Source organism: Lichenostomus cassidix, chromosome 15 (assembly GCF_008360975.1).
Source record: "Lichenostomus cassidix isolate B80296 chromosome 15, HeHo_3.0, whole genome shotgun sequence".
NCBI lineage: Eukaryota > Metazoa > Chordata > Aves > Passeriformes > Meliphagidae > Lichenostomus > Lichenostomus cassidix.
In genome coordinates, this window is record NC_139496.1 from 1,670,541 (window position 1) to 1,691,797 (window position 21,257).

A 21,257-nucleotide genomic window follows, 5' to 3' on the forward strand; every position below is an offset into this window, starting at 1 on the left:
CCTCTCTCGCACGGAGGAGCCCAGAGCTGCCCTAGCACTGCAGACGCGGCCGGGCTCAGGGATAGAATCAGCGCAGGCCGTCCCTCTCGCGGTTATCTCGGCGGCCTTTCCCAGCTCGGCGATTACCCCGTGATTCGCACAAATCGCGGCGGGCGGAGCTCCGCCCCGCGCTGCCCGTGCGGAGCTGTGTGCGCTGGCGGCCCGCGGGCGGCGCTGCGGCGGCGGGAGCGGCGGGGCGGCCATGGCGGCGGCGCGGCGGGTGCAGCTCCTGGGGCTGCTGCTGCTGCTGCTGCTCGGCGCGGCGGGGCCCGGAGCTCGGGCGGCGCGGAGCCGCGGGGCGGACCGCCAGAACACCCTCCGCCGCGCCGCCAGCGGCCTCTACCAGGGCGTCAGCGGCCTCTTCGGCGAGGACAACGTGCGGGCCCTGCAGAAGGTGAGGCGCCGCTGCTCCCCCCCGCCATCTCCCGCGCTCGCTTCGCTTCCTCTCCTTTCTCCGCGGGGCTCCGGCGGTGAGCGGAACCGTCCCGTTCCCCCGGCGCCCCCCGGTGCGGAGCTCGGTGCTGGAGCGGCCGTGGCCTCGTCCCGCTGCCAGCCAGGCGGAGAACGGCCAGAGCGCTGCTTTGGGGAGGAAAGCGGGAGGCGAGGCTTGCAGCGGGCTGGGGAAATAGCAGCGAAATGTGTAAATCAAGGTTGCTCTAGGTGGGGGAGCCGGCCGGGGCCGTTCGCTGTGGGTGAGGAGCTGAAATCCGGGCTGGCTGCATCAGCTGAGCATCCTGTGCTTGTAGGGCCAGGGGAACTTGCAGGAATCAGGCGTGCGGGACCTGCACATCCCGCTGGTCCTGCTGTCCTCGGGCAGGAGGAAAAAATAATAAATTCTATTGAATTGACCTCTGAGTACACCTGAGACATTGGCGTATGGTGGTGGGGACTTCTCTCAGTTGCTTGGTAAAACTAATTCTTTGGTTTGCTTAGCCAGTTGTTGGTAATAGTGCTTTCTCTGGACTTCAAAACAATAGTAAAGGCAATAAAGTGCATTTTTAAATCCTGTCAACATATATATTTACATGCCAGAATACCTACAATAAGGATAATTTCAATGCATAAATTCATGATGCACAGAGTTTAAAAAATTTACAGAAATACAATTTTTCCCTTGAGGGCTACGAAATAATCTGCAATTCTTTCTTAATGAACTATAATTCTACTCATGACAAATAAGTCTCAAAAGTGTTATTTTAGGACTTGAGGATTTTTTTAATTTTCAATTTTATTTCTCAGTTTTTCTCAAGGTTGACAGAGAGGTTTGTGAATGGGGTGGATGTATTAATGGACACATTCTGGAGAATATGGACTGATTTGTTAGATGTTCTTGGAATTGATGGTAAGTGTGATGCCTGTTCACCCTTGAACTGTCTCAGTCTGTATCAGTGTTTACAAGCAAATGGGAAAACAATTACATTTTACCATGCTGCTTAAACATCTGTCAGTGATGTCTCTCTCTGCTTCACATGGCTTTGATTTTCCTATTAGTATCTTCAAACAAGGAGACTGAACCCCACCATTCCATTTCTGTATGTGTCTCTGCAGGATGTGTATAGAATGGATTACAAGTCACGGTTGGTTCCTTGGTGTCATCATTAAATGGATTCACACAGCCAGGAACAGTGCAGGGAAATCAGTGAGGACTAGAGAGAGGAAAGATGCAGTTGAGAGCCTTTAGAATGTAGCTTTTACAAGGTGGCATCTGTAGCCCCAGAACTTTGACCTTAGGCTCTACAGTGGTTTGTCTTTAAAGAACATTTAGCACCTCTACTGGAATTAATTCAGTTGAATCATTGGAGCTGAGCCAGTGATTTTAGGAAGGTTCATCCAGAAATGGATGAAGCAGCTTTGCCCCTTACATCAGCAAACACAGCCGTGACCCCAATGCTGTGGGGTTTGATCCTTTGGAGCTGTGCTCTGCTTTTCCCCCGTGCCACCTTCAGCCCACACTCATTAACATTCTGTGCATTTCCCTTTGTTTTCCAGCCTCCAACCTGACTCACTATTTCAGCCCAGCAGCAATTGCCAACAACCCGACCCGCGCCCTCCTGCTGATCGGTGCCATTTTACTGGCCTATTGGTTTTTATCTCTCTTCCTCGGATTCTTCTTTTATCTCCTGCACATGCTGTTTGGCCGCTTCTTCTGGATTGCCAGGGTGGCCCTGTTCACCCTGTCGTGTGTGTACATCCTGCAGAAGTACGAGGGTGACCCAGAGCACGCTGTGCTGCCGCTCTGCTTCGTCGTGGCAGTGTACTTCATGACGGGGCCAGTTGGATTTTACTGGAGGAGAAACAACAACAGCAGCCTGGAGGAGAAGATGGACCACCTGGATAGTCAGATCAGACTGCTGAATATTCGCCTTTCCAGGGTGATTGAGAACCTGGACAGGGGCAGTGAGCAATGAGGCAGCCCCGACTGACCACTGTACACCAGCTCCAGAGAATTCCTAAGCACTGTCTCAGTCGAAGTTACAAAGCAACAAAAACATCACATGGTAAAAAGTGTGCAAAGTTATAACTTTTCATCATGTGTAAGACTAATTTATCTAGATTAAACACTCAGCCATTAGACTTCTAGGAGAAAGAGAAACATTTACAAAATTCAGCTGTATATTCAGAGTTTTATCCAGTACTAGAATTTTCTCAGTAGATAAACGCTTACTTTTACAAGCATTTAAAAACATCTTTTGTAAAGTTTTTATAAAAGCAAATTGAGTAGTCTTTCAGATATTGAAATTGAGTTAAACATATGCAAATTTGACACTTTAAAAGTTAAAAAGAAAAAAAAAATATCTCAAGCTACCAAGCACTTCCATTGAGAAGTAACTGCTGTGGGTCCATATTTTTTCTTCAGAGTTGTGAATGTTTTTGTGTTTTTGTTGGCTTATTTCATTGCCTTGAAGTTGCCTTTCATAGAGTATCAGATGAGGAATTTTCTGGTATCCAGGCCAAAAAATTCACACCATAGCTTTTAACAGGAGGTGGGGAATGAGGGAGAAGGAAGATTTGAAGTCCTTAAATGCCAGTCCAGTGAGGAAGCACACGTGTGGCATTTTGTCATTGCATATCATCTTGAGAACTTTAATTTGTTAGTGTCTGGAAGGAAGTCTGGTTTAATAAATTGGCACAGAAGGAAGACATAGCGTGACAAATTGTAATTCATATTTGATCTGCACAGTGCAGCATTTTCCAAGCATAAGTGCATAGACTAAAACATGATTTTTAATCTCAGGACCCACGTACTTTCTCAGAAAAGGCAGCAGTTAAAACACGTGCAAATGTATTGTTGCTTAAAGCTTTCTCAGGACCAATAAGCGGCAATAAATTATCTTCAGGAAGATCTGGATTTTTTTCTAAAATTACAATAGTTTTATAGGAGCTTTTTGCTTGAAGTCTGTGTCCTCATTAGGTTTTGGGAAAAGTGAGTCACCTTTAAGAGGAGGGTGTAGGAAACGGTTCTCTTTCCAAAGCGGTGGAGCTTTGAAGCAATTTTATTTTGCAGGATTTCTGTATTTGTAACTTAGAACTAACGAGCTTGGTAGGTATCACTGGCTGTGCAAGGTTTACTGAAAAACAGTGACACAAAGGTAACCTCAGGGAAGGAAGTCTGGAATGTGGTTTAACCTGGAAACAGCAGCATCCAAGGACACAGATGTGTGGAGGGAGGGGAAGCATCCAACCCTAGTGATGAGCACAGTTCAGTAGGGTGAGCGGTAGGATGGAGCACAGCTGAAGCATTCCATACTCCATAGGGTCCAAACGAACAACCGCATTAAAAAGCGCAACAAAAATCGGTCTGTGGTGGGGCCTGGCTACAAAGCAAGGGAACAAGGAGGAGGACAAGGAGGTTCCCCAGGTGTGCCTGCCAGTGCCAGCTCCAGTGGGACAGGCTGGGCACAGCTTGGCCTTCAGCCTCTTGTTCCACTGGGTAGAGCTTTTGTTGGATGTGATGCTTAACTGAATGTAACTGTGGGGCGAATTTATTTTTCTCTTTATGCTGAAGTTTAATGTTCTTCTTAAAATGTGTGTGTTACTTGCCTAACCTCTTTGGGTCTGTCTATGGCATTTCCATGGGGGGTTGTTTTTAAATTCATGTTAATGGCCTTTACTCTGAACGGTGATCACTTTGGTTCAACACGGTTGAAGTTCATATGCACTTGGCACGGTTGGAATCCATTTTAATTTTTTATGTCACTTGTAAATCCCTCTGCACCCCATTTATCGACAAGAACATGGTTTAGAGTTGTTAAATAACTGGTTATCGCAGCTTAAAATACTTCCTGTGAACAAATAGGGACTATGGCAACAAATAGTCCACTTTGTGAAGCTGAAAATGTAAATTACAGTAGATTACCTTTTTCAGCTCATTTTCCATGGTATTACAGAGTCTTCCCTGTAAACTCAGTTCTCTCTACTGTTGTGCACAGAGGACTGGGCTAAAACACAAACCTGCAAATTAGGAATTGACTAGGACAGCTTGTCAGGTCTTGATGTGTTTTGTCAAATTTGAGACCTGAGGACCAAAGTTTGCAAACCTTGCTCGTGTCAGCAGCTCCATGGCCTTCTTAGGGCAATGTGCATGGGTCAGTTTGCATAGATTGTATTTTGTGTAATCCATATTTAACGTTGAAGTTAAAAATACCGAATCATTTATATATTAAGAGTTGTCTGTGATAAAGATTTCTTTAAAGGTATTAGGTAAAAGTTAATTTGGATTATAGTTTCTCCCTGTGTCGCTCTAATCATTTATCTTAGTTTTGAAAAATCAGCTCTCCTATATTAATACTCTTGATTTTGATCACCCCGCTGCTTGAAAAATGGTATTTTTATATTTACTTGCATCCCATGTATAGCAAAATGTTATATGAAAAGCAGTATATATAAAATTGGGTATTTTTAATCAGTATTTTTCCCAGCACTCAGTTTTCACGTTAGTCAAATTCAGAGGTAATGATTTTTTTAAAGCACAATCTTATCTTCAATATATATATATATAAATATATACTTTAAAAATGCTCTGTATTTTTAAACATGCACTGTAGTGAAAGCGCTTTTGGGACATGAATGTGGTATTGTATTTAATCTCTTTCAACTTTTGTAAATACCTTTTACAAGTATTTTCCATACCGGGCCATCTAGTTTATCCATGGAGGTTTTTGCTGTTTTTTAGAACCCGTGCCGGTGGTTGCACTGCTTTTGTATTGCCATTGGTAGGAGCATCCCAGGTCTGTGTCACCCGGGACAAGCGACACTGGGAGGTGACACTCGGGACAGGGATGGCCCTGCAGCAATCCCGCAGCTTTTCACCGTGAATTCCTGGAGTGAGGAGCAGCGTGTGAGCGGGAGCTGCTGCTGGGGGACAGGGGACAGCCCTGGGGACAGTCCTGGGGACAGCCCTGGGGACAGCCCCGCCCAGCGATCCTGCTCACGGAGATTCCCCGCTGGAAAACCATCGCGGTGTGAGCAGCTGAGGATGATGATCATCGGGCTGCCCGGATCTGCAGCTCCCTTGGCTCCGGAGGGTTTGACCTTCCCACCTTAGGACCTAATCTTTGAACCTCTTGCAGTGTTTTTCCCAATCTGAACCTCTTGCAGTGTTTCCCCATTTCCTCGGAGCGTTTCCTCTGGACACACACGCCTGTAGATAACCGATGTGTGCAATGGAATGTGATGCTTTCCCAGTGGTTTGGGTGTCAGAGTGCAGTGTGCAAACCTGGTGTAGCTCAGTGCTGTACTTCTAGCGCGTCCTTCACTTTGTGATTTGCTTCTCAAGACTCGTTGCATCGTCGGTGTGGAAATAGCCCAGTATCAACCTTAGCTCTTCGGTGGTGTGGAAGTGTTTAAGTGTGGTTTGCCTCACATACTGATGCGCATTTGGCAGCTAATGGCGTTAAGTGACCATGAGTTCTCTTTGTCTGGATTGGAAAATTAAAGGTTTTCTTGTATCCGCATGTATTTTAAACTTTTTGGATAATTCCATCGACCTGTGATGACAGCACATGTGAAAAACGATCTTTTCCTTTTAATCAGAAGTTCTATTTGCTGTGGTAGCACTTGTTGTTGGCACTGATGGTAGTGATTTCCCATCCTGTTTCGTACATCAGGTTTCATGATTACGGTGTTTGAGTTTGTACAAACGTTTGTGTAAAAATGATTTGGTCTGAAGAAAAGCCGTGTGTTCGCTTCTGATCCTAGACACATGCGAGATCCTACTGATAATACTGTTAGGTAGTTACAAATGTACCAGACTTATTTTTTACAGAGCTTTCCATGCCTTTATTTATTCCTTTATCGGGCCGTCCGAACCATGTACTCCGTAGTTCAGTATTTGTAGACCAATTTCACCGATCAACTTATGGTATTGTGGCAAAGCTTCGAATAAATGTTTACTGAGACTTTGCACTGAGCAGCGAGTGCCTGGTGAGGCTGTGAGGGGTGGGGTGGGATGTGGGATATGGGATTGGGAGATGGGATATGGGGTGTGGGATATGGGATAGGGGATATGGGGTGTGGGATATGGGATATGGGATATGGGATTGGGATGTGGGATATGGGATTGTGATATGGGATACAGGATATGGGGTATGGGATACAGGATATGGGATACAGGATATGGGGTATGGGATATTGGATTGGGATATGGGGTATGGGGTATGGGATATGATATGGATATGGGATGGGGGGTATGGGATGTGGGATATAGGATGGGGATATGGGATATGATATGGATATGGAATATGGAATATTGGATATGGGATTGGGATAGGATATGGGATGGGGACATGGGATATGATATGGGATTGGGATATGGGATGCTCTGGGATGGGGTTCCAGACCCCACGGTTCCGCCTCGCGCATGCGCGCACTCCGCCCCGCCCCTTCCCGCGACACCGCGCGCCTCCCGGAAGTGGCGGCAGCGCGAGCCGCACGTGGGTCCGGGCAGGGCCGGCGTGTCGCGTGTCGCGTGTCGTGTGTCCTGAGTTGTGTCGTGTCTGTCGTGTGTCGTGTCGTGTCGCCGCCACCGCCGCCATGGGCCGCGCGCGCCGCCGGCACAACTGGAAGGCGCGGCTGCCGCAGAGCCCCGCAGCGCCCGCCGAGCCGCTGGAGCTGCCGCTGGAGCTGGGAGGTGCGGCGGGACCGAGCGCTGCGTTCACTGCTGTGTTCACTGCTGTGTTCACTGCTGTGTTCACTGCTGGGTTCATTGCTGTATTCACTGCTGTATTCACTGCTGTATTCATTGCTGCCAGCTCGGGCTAAAGGGCCGCAGAGCTGGAGTTGCTGTCGTGTCTTTACTGTATTTCTATTACCTTTCTATTGGAAGCCTTGATGTTATTTTTCCAGCTCGCCCAGGGAGGCGGGGGAGTCACTGTCCCTAGCTGTGGCACTCAGTGCCATGGTCTGCCTGGCATGGTGCTGTTGGTCAGTGGCTGGAATGGATGATCTCAGAGATCTGTTCAAGTCCAGCTGATTCTGTGATCCTGCAGGCTTTGCTTTAACAGCTCTGCTAGAGCAATTACTGCCTTCAGGGAGTGAGGAGTTGGAATCAGCGATCCTTGTGGGTCTCTTCCGACTCATGCCATTCAGTGGTTCCATTATTTATTAAAACAACTGCTAAACATACTCCTCATGCTGAACATTTGCTTTCTCAGATATTACTTATAAAATGTCGCGTTTGATGTTCTATTTTTATTATTCAGAATTTAGTAAGGCAGTTTTCTATTATTAAAATCCCCTGATGCCCAGGTGAGCAGGAGGCTGGGGAGTCACCCCAGGGCACTCTGTGTCCTGTGCTGCTCCGCTGCCCCCTGACCCTGGGGAATTGAGCAAAAAGGCAGAAATTGCAGAATGTTCTTACATAAATCATGGAAAATCCCCCTCAGGGCTATAGTAAGCTCAGGATTATTAAATCCCCAGTTTCATGATCTTTTGCCCTTGCTGATGTTGCAGAATTTTTTTTTTTTTTTGGCTGGGCGTGAGGGTTGTGTCTGTTTGAAACAGCTAAATCTTGCCTGGTGCTTGATAAGCCTGCTAAGCATTGTGCTGAAAATAATCCACCTGGCACGAGTGAATAACCAAACCCTTGCCTTCAGATGGAGCAACACTGAAGGGAATTGATGACAGTAATGCCCTGGTGCTGCCAGCCAAGAAAGCAAAGAAGAAAAAAGTCACACGTGTTGTGCAACAGCAGAAGAAACCTCTGAGCAAGAAACAGAAGAAAAACCTGCAGAAAGTTTTGGAGCAGAAGGAAAAGAAAAAACAGGTACATTGCTGCTTCTGGCAACACCAGCTTTGTGTTCTTCTCTTAAAATGGTTTAATTTTGGTGTGTGGAGAAGGTGGGTGATGATGAGCAGCTGGTGAGGCTCCCATTGCTCCTTCCAGTGTTTTAATTCCAACCCATTTTCTTTTCTGCTGTTTGAAGGTGCAGCTGAGCTGCTCACTGCAGTGATGTCAAGTCCCCATTTCTATTTTTGCTCCAGTACAGGGCTGAAATCTTCATCAGGGAGGCCTGACCATGCAGCAGGAGGAAAATCTTTACAACTGCACAGCAGGATTTGCCAGAGAGCAGAGCACGCCCTGTAATGCTCAAGTGCAAATCTTGAAAGGAAATTATTTCCTGGTCAAAACAAGGCCTGATTTTGATTGTTCTCCCCCAATAGAGAGCTGAGTTGCTGACCAAGCTGAACGAGGTCCAGGCTTCTGAGGCAGAAATGAAACTCCTGTACACTACTTCCAAACTGGGGACTGGGGAGCGCATGTATCAGGCTAAAAGGTAAAGGGATTTTTGGGTAGAACCCTTGCAATTGATCACTGTATTTGAACAGAAGCATTCTGAGCTTATTTTCTTTGCTTTTTCTTCTTCTTGCTGCAAACAGGTTCTTCAGAATGGAGTTAAATAATTTGCTATGTTTATCTGATAATGTGATAGTTATTTTCTTGTATGAGAGGATTTTAGCTAAAGGAACTTGGTATTTCATAAGGAGTGAGGTGGGTGACTTTGCAGACTTTTAGCAATTATGCTAAACTACATAATGAGCGGATAAACATTTACTCATTTTCTTGTATTGGAAGACATCTACTGATGTTGACCATAGTTGCTTGATTTATCAAGAGATGGATTTATCAAAAGCTCCATTTTGGCAGAAGTTGAAACAAATCAAACTACAAAGATGCCTTCAGATAACAAACCCCAGGACAGAGCATGCTTAGATAGGAATCCAGCAATCAGTTTCTTCAAAGCTTTACCTGGCAGAGTTGTGAAAACTCTTTTTTGTGGAAGCCATGTCTGGTTTAAGGTGCCAAACCACAGTTCACATGCAGATGTTTTGCTCCAGGGTGACACAGGAGCCAAGGAGTGATGTCCCTGAAAAGATCAGAAGCATCAGTGGTGCAAACAAGAGGAGGCACAGCTCAGGTTCAGAATCAGAGCCAGAGGAGGAGCCCAGTAGCTCTGAGGAGGAGGAAGAGCAGAAACAAGAGCCTGAGAAGTCCTCAGGAGGTGCTGTGGATGCTGCTGAAAAGCCAGAGGGAGCAGTGGGGAAGGCAGGGGCTGAGCAGCCTCCAGCTGGTCCCAGTGTGCCACCTCCCCAGGCAGCTCCCAGCACAGCACCCTGCAAGCCTGCAGTGTTCATCCCTGTGGACAGAGCTCCTGAGATCCAGGTGAGGCTCTGGGGACAAAGGTGTTGGAAAGGAATTCCATCAGCTGGGTGCTCTCAGGGTCCTTTTTCAGGCAGCTTGTGCAGGTACAGGTGTGAGCTTTAAACCTGTCTGGTCCAGCAGAAGGAAAACTTGATTTGTTTTAGGATGTAAGCATTTGTCTCTAGTTTTATATACAGAATCTATTAGCGGTCCTTTGTTGTCCTTTGCTGGAAAATCTTGTGAAGTCCCTTTTAGCTCTCCATTGTGCTGGAACTTGTGCTGGATGGTTTTGTCCCATTTGCTGTAGGTAGGACATCATGTAGAAATGGGAAAAGCTCTCCATGAGTCTGAACAGACGAGACAGTTGTGAAATGAGTTTGCACTTGAAATGCTATATTAAGAAACTCAAGGGACTCTGAAGTTTCACAAATTAAAGTGCAGGGCTGGCCAGCTGCTTCCTGGGAAGCTGCTCTGATGACTCTGGTTCTCAGACATGCTGGTGTGGTGTTAACTGATTTAGAGCTTTCTGAGCCACAGGCTTGCAAAATTCCTTTTTGTGGGTTTTATGGTCTGAGGAAGGTAAGAGTTTTTAATTCTGGGGAAAACAAAAGGAAGTGAGAAACAATGCAACTAAAACATGTGTTTTACTCTGTTTAGGAAGCAAGACTAAAGCTTCCAATCCTTGCTGAAGAGCAAGTCGTCATGGAAGCCATTAATGAGAATCCCATTGTGATCATCTGTGGGGAGACAGGGAGTGGTAAAACCACACAAGTGCCTCAGTTCCTGTATGAAGCTGGATATGCCAGGTAGGAATTGGGGTTTATATGCAGCAAATGGAGTTGCAGAGACAGCATTTTGACAAATTGCTGTGATCCATGCATATTCAGATCAACACACATACAGCAGAAGGGAATCCCAAAGCTTCCTTTCTGTGTTTTTCCTCTAATTACGACCAAGAGTGATGCTGTGTGACTGCTACTTAATCTAGAAGCATCGTGTAGAAATCCTGCTGTCATTTTTCTGGTTTTCTGGGTTTTTCTATTTATCTGTTTAATTCAAACAACCCATCCTTTCCTCTCCCTCACCCCCTTAGTTCCAGCGGTGCCATCGGGATCACGGAGCCTCGGCGTGTGGCTGCTGTTTCCATGTCCCAGAGAGTGGCTAAGGAGATGAACCTGTCCCACAGGTGAGCTTTAGAAACGCTGAGACCTTGCTGGAAGATGGCACTGAGATGCTCTGTGTGTGACATGGGCTTTGTGCTTCTCCCTGTGCTTTTTCCTGTGGCTGCCCTGGTGTTTCCCCACAGAGTGGTTTCGTATCAAATCCGATACGAAGGGAATGTTACAGATGAGACACAGATCAAGTTCATGACGGATGGTGTGCTGCTCAAAGAGATCCAGAAGGTGAGTTGCTGTCCTCAGTGTTGTTAAAATGGAAATTTTTTGTATATCTGGGAAGAGAGGCCAGTGAGGATTTGTTGCCAGTCTTTCAAATTAGAACCCCTTTCAGCACCAGAGAGTTATTTCATCTGTACTCTGGATATTCTTGCTCAAGTCCCTAAACATTGGGTTATCTTGCTGTGTAAAATGAGAGCAAGGAAGAGACTCTTGGGAACCAGACTGCTTTGTGCAGGCTGAGTGCATTAAACTCTGCTGAAATGTGTGACAAACACAGCTTTGAGATGGGGCTCAGTGCTTGTGTAGCTGTGGGGTGTCCTGACCCAGATGTCCTTGTTTGAGGCTTCCTGTGGTGAAATTGATCTCTGTCCCCAGGACTTTCTGCTGTCCAAGTACAAAGTGATCATCATTGATGAAGCCCACGAGAGGAGCATGTACACAGATATCCTGATTGGCCTCTTGTCTCGCATTGTTCCCCTCAGGCAGAAGGTGAGAGAGGCAATGTTCCTGCACTGGGCATGGATGTGCCAGGGAGGGCATGGCACACATGAAGGGATGTTTGTGATGTGGGATTTCATGGGAATCTCACAGAAACTATGAAATAATACTCACTTAACATGTTTGTCTTCCTTGAGCCTACAGAAAGGAGGAAATGGTACATATCAGTACCAACAGATGACTTTTCAGGCAAAATGCAGTTCATTTGAGACTTGCAGTGCCACAAGCCATATGTAGATAATTGAATACCAGCAGCCTGGGAGAAAGCAAGGTGTTGATTGTGGCTCAGGCTGCCAGCAGCAGTGCTTGGGGGCTGTTTGGGGCACAGGGTGACAGATGTGTGTCCCTGCAGAAAGGGCTGCCCCTGAAGCTGATCATCATGTCGGCAACCCTTCGAGTGGAGGATTTCACTGACAACACCAGGCTGTTCTCTGTTAAACCTCCTGTCATTCAGGTATTGTTCTCCTCCCTGGGAGCTGGGGCAGGTGGAATGGCTGAGATGCAGCCAGGGCAGCCTTTATAAAACCAGTTACAAAATAGGAGCACTCTAATCTTTCTGCTTTCAGCACTCTTTGGTGCTGAAATCTTTCAGATACCGATTTTAAAAGTCATTTTGTTTAGGCTATTGTTTCTTTTGGGACTCGGTGTTTTTCTTTCCACTTTTATCTGAAAACCGCCCTGGCAGAATCTGATTATCTTTAAAAACTCTGAAATTATGATCCAGGAGAACTAGAAAGCCTCAGTCTGTGTTCATGACCTGAAAGGGAGAAAAGCTTTGGTTTCTACCATGGTTTTATGGTGTTCAGAGTGGACAACACCAGTAATTCTGCTGGCTCTGGTGTTTTGTAGGCTGCCCAAGCCAAGAGCTGAACAGAAATACAGGGTGAGCTTTTCTGGTTGTCCCATGAACACTGTAATGATTATGCAGGAATTATGGCAGCAAACAAACTCTTTTTTTGTATTTCCTCTCCAGGTAGATGCAAGGCAATTCCCTGTAACTGTTCATTTTAACAAAAAAACCCCTCTGGATGACTACAGTGGGGAGTGCTTCAGGAAGGTGTGTAAAATCCATCGGATGCTGCCTGCAGGTGAGGGAACTTCACTGCTGAGAGCCTCTCAGATTCCTTGTACTGAACATGTCTAAAGTTTTTTTGTGTTGGTTTTTTTTCTTCTTTTTTTTTTTTTTTTTTTGTTGTTTGTTTTTTTTGGTTGGATGGTTGGTTGGTTTTTTGGTTTTTTGGTTTATTTTGGAAGGAGGTTTTTTTTTCCAAGTTGAACATGGAGCTGCAATGAGGTATTGTGTGTTTTTCTCAGAAGGTTTTTGTTGTGAAAACCATCCTTCAGTTACATCATAGTTCCACCAACAAGCTTATCAGGGAAGTGGTAGGAAACAGATGAAAACACTGTTCCTCCTTGGTGCTTCACACTGTATTTAGACTGTCTTTTCTCAAAAATCTGAAGCTTTCCAAGGAGGAATACCTGTGCTAAGGTTGAGTGTGTTTCCTTCTCTTGCAGGTGGGATTTTGGTGTTTTTGACAGGCCAGGCAGAAGTTCACTCTCTTTGTAGAAGACTAAGGAAAGCCTTCCCATACCAAAAAAACAGCACTGCAGGTAATGCTATAGAAACTGTTAAACTTTGAATTTATCCCACTGAGAAGTGAGCTTGAGTGTCTGCAAATAGGAACTTTTATTTTAAAACCACAAAAATCCAAGTTTGGGGAAAGGGCTCATTGTGGATGATCATCATGACTGATGTTAAATTTTGTGCTGGTTTGAGTTTGGGAAAAGGTTTATATATATCATCCCTCCCAGTTCCCTCTGACCATTTGCTTCTCCACACTGTGACCCTTTGCATCCCCAGGAAGGTGGGAGTGGCACCAGACTGCTCTCACTTAATTTTCCAAGAGGAAAGCATGCTAACAAGCTGTCCCACTGGCTGTTTTTGCAGGAGGGGAGGATGACAAAGAAGACTCTGTGGAAGAAATCAGGAAATTTAAGAAATCGAGGAAGCGGAGGAAAGTTATGGTAATGTGTGGTGGGTGGAATTCCTGCAAGAGACAGGAGGAAACATCCCCCCTAAATGTGTTGTTTTCATCTTTGCTCTCTTTCTCAGACACTCCCCAAAATTGATCTGAACAATTACTCTGTGGTGCCAGCGGATGAAGGAGATGAAGACAGAGATGTTGACAGTGATGATGATGCTGCAGGCTCTGATCTTGACCTGGATTTAGGAGATGGAGACTCAGAAGAAGGTTTGGCACATATGAAAGGAAGAATTCCAATCTCCTGTCACCCCTGAAATGAGTGACATGGGTTGGTTGTCCTGTGCTGAACTGGCTACCACAGCAGACCTGTGTCGTGGGAAAGCTGCTGAAGTTTTCCAGCTTTGTACCAAGGACTTTACTAGTTTTAATGAAGTTTTATGGAGATGTTGTTGGGTCAAAGCCTGGAAGTTGTACTGAACAATGTTGGTTTGTTTCCCCACAGATGAGAAATCTGATTCGTCCCTCCCATTGTATGTGCTCCCACTCTACTCCCTGCTGGCACCAGAGAAACAGGCAAAGGTAAAGGATTTACTGTGAAAATGAGCAGAAGGTCTTACAGATATGTGGGATCGTTGCCTGAAATCACAAGTGAGCTAAAATTCCCATCTTGGACTGTCTGTGAGTGGAATGGCCCAATGGACAGGCTGGGATGGGATTGGGGCAGGCCTGGCTTGGGCTGAGGTTTCCCTAATGTGCCACTTCAGCAGGCTGGGAGAGATGATCAGTGACAGTCCTGCAGGATGTTCAAATCCATCCTGGCCCTGGGCACATGGGGATCGAGATTCCTGTGTTCCTTCCTGTCTCTGGGGGTGTCTGAACACAGCCCAGGGCTGCTCTGTGCTCCACCTGCAGCCTCTGTGGTCACTTCTGAGGCCTAACTGGGCTGGCCAAAGAGCTCCAGAGCTAGAGACACAGGGTTAAATGTCTGCTGTGCCTCCTGGATTCCCCTAGCAGTGCCATATGCGCTGCCATCCCTTTGCAGCCCGTCCAAGACCTGTGCTGTCCCTTCCCGCTGCTGGCAGTGCCTCTCACACTCCCATCTGTCCCTTGCAGGTGTTCAGGGCTCCTCCTGCTGGCACCAGGCTCTGTGTTGTGGCCACCAACGTGGCTGAAACATCCCTCACCATCCCGGGCATCAAATACGTGGTGGACTGCGGGAAGGTCAAGAAGCGTTTCTATGACAAGGTCACGGGGGTCTCGTCCTTCAGGGTCACCTGGATATCCCAGGCCTCGGCAAACCAGCGGGCAGGCAGGGCTGGCCGCACCGAGCCAGGCCACTGCTACAGGTCAGCTCCCTGCTGGACACAGCCCAGGGTGTCTCTGTGGGAATTTGGCATCGTCCCCCATCCCACTGCCCTTCCCCGCTGCTGCTCGGGGTGTTTTGGGGTTGTCTGCCCTGCTTTACAGTGGGAGAGGTGAAGCTGAATGGGAATTGTCGCTGTTGGTTTGAGTTTGGCTTCTCAGGGGCCTTTCTCTTGCTGAGAACACTTATTTTCATGGCTGGATTGGATTTCACCGTGGCCAGATTGGTTTTAACCATGGCCAGATGGATTTAACTCCAAGCTGAGTTCTTGTTGTGAGTAAGGCAAATGCCCCAGCCATGTAAATAATGATATGGTTATGTAAATATTATCCGGAGTTGCCTTTTTTTAAAATCCCTTGCTAATTTTTTATGCATATATTTTGAGTTAAGATTTCTTTTAGGACTCTAAACAGCACTTTTGGTCTACTAGGTTATATTCTTCAGCAGTTTTCATGGACTTCGAGAAATTTTCTGCTCCAGAAATAACAAAGCGACCGGTAGAAGACTTGATTCTGCAAATGAAGGCATTAAATATAGAAAAGGTGAGTTGGAAAGGCCTTTGTGCTACAGCACTCATTAAAATGGTTGCCCTTAGGAGCCAGAAACAAACAGAAATGTCTTTTATTGTCATTGCTTGAAGCTCTGCCTTGTGTTAGAAATTAGGATCCTGAGACTCCATTCAGAAGCTGCTCTGAATTCCATTAGGCCTTAACAGACATGTTTGTTCAGGTAGTAAATGCTTTCTTATATTCTTAGAGATTAAAAAGAACCTTGTCTAAACAGGGCTGTGTTCTGGAGATACTGGAGCAGTTTCAGAACGCACAGCACTTAAATTTAGACCTTAAAGCAACCTGCCCTAGGCGGTGCCTGCAGTCAGTGGCAGCAAAGGGTGATTCTGGTATTCCTGTTTCCTCATGTTTTTGTTCTAAGCATTTCCTGCCATTATGTGTCCTTTCCTCTTGCTCCTGGCAAACATCTGAGATGTTTTTCTTTGGTACACGTAACCAGAGGGGAGGATTTCACTCCCTTCCAGAGCTTCTCACTGCGTGCAGAGCCTTTTCCAGCAGGAGCTGTGTCAGTGATGTACTGAGGGACTTTTTCTCATGTTTCCATAGGTAATCAACTTCCCATTCCCAACACCTCCTCCCACGGAAGCTCTTGCAGCAGCTGAGGAGTTGCTGATAGCCCTGGGTGCCCTAAAGGAACCTCCTATGACAGGAAGGTAATGTCTGTGGTGCCTCACTGATTTCCTCCACTGTCGAGCCTGTGGGCTCTGCTCAGCCCTCACATCCAAGGACGTGCTTTGGTACAGAAACTGGCATCATTTCAGCCTCTGGCCTGGGTGTGTTTGGGCAGGGAAAAGCTGTGCTGGGACTGTGCCATGCAGGGCTGGTGGGAGCTGCATCAGGGAGCCTTTCCCTGGCCTTTGGGACCAGCATGTAACAAACCTGAGAAAACACATCACATTAATTGGGCCACCAAAACCAGGAACACAAACTTGTTCTAATCCAAAGTTACTTCATGATGTGACATTTCTTTCTCCTCCCCCAGGCTGAAGCAGCAGCTGGCAGCAAAGCTGAGCTGCCCCATTAGTCCCCTGGGCAGAGTCATGGCCACTTTTCCTGTAGCCCCCCGCTATGCCAAGATGTTGGCGTTGAGCAGGCAGCACAACTGCCTGCCCTACAGCATCACCATCGTTTCTGCCATGACTGTCAGGGAGCTTTTTGAGGAGTTTGACAGGTGAGTGACAGCCTGGTGTGCTCCTCACAGGGTGTGTCACACTGTGTCCCCATTGGTGTCAGCACAGCACTCACTGATGCTGTTTGGTGTTTCCTTCAGGCCAGCAGGGAGTGAGGAAGAGGCAGCCCAGCTGAAGGGGAAGAGAGCAAGGTTTTTACAGATGCAGAAGGTCTGGGCTGGGCAGGGCCTGATGCAGAAGCTGGGGGACCTCATGGTGATGTTAGGTACAGACCCTGATTCCCTGTACCCTTCAGTTCCTTCTGTTCTCCTGCTGTCCCCCTGAGCCCTGTGCAGCCAAAGGCACCCCTGTGCTGCAGGACTGAGTTCAGCAGTGTTTTCCAGGCTGTTCTCTGAGCAGCCTCCAATTCCCCAGGCTCGTGCCGAGTGGGAGCTGTGAAATGCACTCAGTGACTGTGACAGTGCTGCCCCACTGCTGGTTTAATTAGGAGAACTGATCAGGTTCTGTCTGTCCATCCCAGGAGCAGTGGGGGCCTGTGAATACGCTGGGTGCACCCGTAAGTTCTGTGAAGAGAATGGGCTGCGATACAAAGCCATGCTGGAAATCAGGCGCCTGAGAGGGCAGCTGACCACAGCAGGTCAGTGGGGCTGGGCAGGAATTGCTGTGTTTGTTCTCTTTTGGGGGATGATGGAGCCACAGAGCTGATTGTGCTTCCTGTTGAATCTTCTCTCACCTCTTTTCCCCGCAGTGAACTCGGTCTGCACAGATGCTGGGCTCTATGTTGACCCAAAAATGAAGCCCCCAACAGAAGCTCAGGTGACCTACTTGAGGCAGATTGTGCTGGCAGGGCTGGGGGATCACGTTGCCCGAAGGGTTCAGGCAGAGGAGCTCGAGGATGACAAGTGGAAAAATGCCTACAAGGTAAACAGCTTGATTGGACTCAATTCCTCTTCCCCTGCATGGCAGAAAGATGTTCCTGTGCAGAGCCCAGGTTTCTGGCTGGGTACAGCACTGAGGCTGCCTGTGCTGGCTTCCTGCAAGTTCTCTCTATGGAATTTAAGTTTGCATTGTTGCAATTCCCTGGTCTTCACGTAGGAGATGTTATAAAAGAGCCCAGAAGTTCCATTGGTTCATCTTGTAAAGTGCTTGATATCTCCAGCGAACGTGAAGCAGAAATTGATGGGGTTATTAAAAACCTCCATCACTGAAGGAAACCTTATAAATGTACATCTGAGAGAGACCAAAATGAGATGCAATGGAGAAATTGAATTGTCATTAACTTGCCTTACTCTGCTTCAATCTTTGTGCCTCCTTCCAGACTGCACTCCTGGAGGACCCAGTGTTCATCCACCCAAGCTCAGTGCTCTTCAAAGAGCTCCCAGAGTTTGTGGTGTACCAAGAAATCGTTGAGACTACAAAGATGTACATGAAAGGTGAGTGCTGTGGGCCAGCTCGTGCTGCAGCTCTGGTGAGGAGCTCAGAAATACCTTGGCAGAGTGTTCCCCCTCTGGGGCGGCTGAGTGCTCCCCTTACAGAGTGGTTGTGACTTCTGGGACGTGGATCAGGAGATAAATTGGCCCATTTTTTTATTTGTCTGGCAGAATTGGCTGGAGCAAAGCTCAGCTTCTGAAATGGCTGCTTTGCCCAGCCCTGCTGGTCTCTGAGCAGGTTTTTTACAACATAGAAAGGTCAACTTGAAAAATGAGGGACAAGGAAATCTGTGGAGATGACATCCTGACCATGCCCTGTACCTGTGAGGCTGCCAGTGAGTTGTCCTTGGCAGCAAACCTGCATTCAGTTGTGCTTTCCCTCCTCAGGTGTGTCTGCAGTTGAACCCGAGTGGATTCCTGCCCTGCTGCCACCATACTGCCACTTTGGGAAGCCTCTGGAAAATCCTCCTCCCTCCTACTGCCCTGCCACAGGCCGAGTTCGCTGCCACAGGCCCAGTGTCTTCTGTAAGTGTTTGAAGGTGGCACTCAGGAGTTCTGTCCCAGAGCTGCTCTGTAGTTCCTGTGGTGCTGCTTTAGCAAGGCTGGCACAGCACCAGAAAGCTCAAGCTCTGCTTGGGCTGTCCCAGTGGTTTGAGCATCCCCATGGGGTTTGTAGCATTTAAATTTTGGGATGTTCCCGTTGAAATGGGCACTTTGTGGAGCTCATTGCTCACCCTGTGAAAGCTGGGTGGTGGTGGCAGTGTCCTCCCTGCTCCTCTGGGCACTTGTGTTGTCACACCTCCATGGAGATGTGCCTTGCTGGAGCATGGAGGAGAGCTGCTGTGATCTTGGTTTGCAGACCGTGTGGGCTGGCAGCTCCCTGCTGTGGAAGTTGATTTCCCCGAAGGTATTGATCGCTACAAACACTTTGCCAGGTTCCTGCTGGAAGGAAAGGTGAGTGGGATCCAGCTGTGTCACTTCCCTGATGTTGGCAAAGAGTTTTTAGGACAATTTTTGGAGGAGTTGAGCCTTTTGGCTTCTTTCTTTGTGTATGTGACTGTTCCTCGTAACTTGCTGGTGGGTGGAAGAGTTTGTGGTGGCTGATGAGGTGGGGAAGGGATCTTTGAAACACAAAAAAGCTTTAAAGCTTTAAAAGACACACAAAAAAAAATCAGTATTTCAGTGAAAGAGACCCCCAAATTTAAGTTTTTGCAAAGGGAAAAAAGCTATAGCTCATGTCTTTGTCCATCCTGAGGCAGAAGAATTGTCTAACAGTACAGTCAGGGCAAGACTGTTATGGACATGTGGATAGGAGGAAGATGGTAATAGAGAATACGACATGGAAATCTACAGTAGTACAAGTCCATTGATGGTTGTTACCATAGGAAAATTCATTTACCTTTTTCATTATATTCCTCTTGTAACAAATCTTGCAGGTCATTAAAAAGCTGAGTTCTTACAGCCAGTGCCTGCTGTCCAGTCCCCTCATAATGCTGAAGACATGGTCCAAGTAAGTCGTTAAAAACAAACTTCAGGTCGTTGTCTCCACCAAAGACTTTTCCTTGCTAAATTTAAAAAAAAGCTATCAGCTGTCACTTCCTTTCTCTCCCCTTGTTCTCTCATTTACCAAAATTAATTTTCTCAGTCTTCTCTGAGTTTTTTTGGAGTTGATAGGTGCAAGGATTTTGGAGGACTTTGTTAAAAGTGACTGAAGTTATCTGAGGGTCTTACAATGACCAAGTGTTTTCCTGTCAGTTCAGAGCTCAGCATGGCACCTGGGGATTCCTTTTTGCTTTACCTTGAGCTCTGCAGCTGCACAGGAGCCAAGAGCAACCTGCTGCTGCTTTTAACCACTTTAAGAAGTTGTAGTGGAAGGAAGAAACTATTTGTAGTCAATTTTCTTCAGCCAGTGGCACATCTCTGTGTGCAGAGTGTTCATATGTCTATATTTAGCCTTTTAAAAAGATGTAGAGTTCATAAAGGTGAGTGAATGCTTTAGCACTTTGCTAAACTGTGCTAATGAGTGCTGTTTTATTGCACCATTTCATTGATTCAGGCTTCAGCCCAGGACAGAAGCCCTACTGCAGGCTCTAGTTAAAGAAAATTGTGATAATCGTGATGCTTTATTGGCTGCGTGGAAGAAAAATCCAAAATGTAAGTGTTCTGCTTGCTTAATTATCACTCATATCAGTGGAATACCTTGAGCACTATTGAATTATAATTTTAAAAATGGACTATTTAGCTTGTTAAGCTCCAAATATTTCCTGTTTTCTTACCAGAAGCAGTAATGCCCTGTGTTTGCTTCTTGTGAAAAATGAGAGAAACACTTCAGAAAGCAACATTTATTTGTACTTCAAGATTTTTTTCTTGTAGTTGTAACCCCAGATAAAATGTATTAGACTATAGTGGTACTGCCTGTGGATATTGGAATTTTTTTTTCCAGGTAAAATGTATTTTTTTCAATATTTCAGTTTTCAATATTGTTCTGTTTCCCTTGCAGATCTGCTCGCAGCCTATCGCCAGTGGATCCCCGAGGCCATGCACCAGGACCTGGCCCTCAAGTGGCCACCAGTAGCCCTGTGACTCTTGGTATTGATGGATTCCTTTTCTACAAGATGTTTTGAGAGCTTTCCAAGGGTTTCCTTGGAAGTCTGAAACAGATGGACTCACCAATGGGAGCAATACCTTTTTGAATGCAAACCAGGTGTTGTTCTGCTTCCCCAGAAGCCCTGCCAGCTGTTTGGCTGGTATTCCCTAATATTAATGTTTGGATAATTTTATCCATTGTATTTTACAGATTTTTTTATTTTTTACCTGAAGTTTCTCTTTGGACTATATTAGTCATATGAACTGTAATAAAGATGTAAAATTCTTGGTGTGGATGGGAGAAATGTTTGCTATGTAGGATGCTGCAATGAGCAGAATTTCAGGCCTGTGCAGGCATTTCCTCATCTCTGTCAGCAGATCCAGATGCAGACAGAAGCTTTGCTGGTGAGCTGGCCCTGGGCAGCAGCTCAGGACAGGAAGCACAAAAGTGAGGAAACTTGTGGGGTGAGATGGCAATGGTTTAATTAGTGAAGGGAAGCAGCTTGGATTTACCTTCCCCTTCACCTGATCTTTTTGCGTCTTGGTAAACCCTGTGCTCACATGGAGTTGTGACACTGCTTCAGGAGAAGGGGTGGACGGGGACCTTGCTGTCCCCATGT

The 21,257-nt window shown here is 46.6% G+C and overlaps 2 protein-coding genes across 2 annotated transcripts; both read left to right on the plus strand.

Moving 5' to 3' along the window:
- Window positions 1–201: 201 nt before the first annotated feature.
- On the plus strand, window positions 202–6,448 carry BRI3BP (BRI3 binding protein). The gene is made up of 3 exons (XM_085075378.1): window positions 202–433; window positions 1,279–1,381; window positions 2,029–6,448. The coding sequence occupies exons 1-3, from the start codon at window positions 242–244 to the stop codon at window positions 2,445–2,447; spliced, it is 714 nt and encodes a 237-aa protein (XP_084931504.1). The 5' UTR covers window positions 202–241; the 3' UTR covers window positions 2,448–6,448.
- A 488-nt stretch (window positions 6,449–6,936) lies between these two features.
- DHX37 (DEAH-box helicase 37) lies at window positions 6,937–20,931 on the plus strand. Its single transcript, XM_085075379.1, has 27 exons — window positions 6,937–7,168; window positions 8,133–8,302; window positions 8,701–8,813; window positions 9,376–9,700; window positions 10,337–10,485; window positions 10,773–10,865; window positions 10,986–11,082; window positions 11,452–11,565; window positions 11,927–12,028; window positions 12,548–12,662; window positions 13,090–13,185; window positions 13,523–13,599; window positions 13,688–13,826; window positions 14,062–14,138; window positions 14,673–14,905; window positions 15,353–15,464; window positions 16,038–16,144; window positions 16,474–16,662; window positions 16,762–16,886; window positions 17,142–17,258; window positions 17,370–17,542; window positions 17,940–18,054; window positions 18,439–18,576; window positions 18,911–19,005; window positions 19,488–19,561; window positions 20,108–20,205; window positions 20,552–20,931. Exons 1-27 carry the CDS (start codon window positions 7,072–7,074, stop codon window positions 20,632–20,634), a joined length of 3,423 nt encoding a protein of 1,140 aa, XP_084931505.1. The 5' UTR covers window positions 6,937–7,071; the 3' UTR covers window positions 20,635–20,931.
- Window positions 20,932–21,257: the final 326 nt, after the last annotated feature.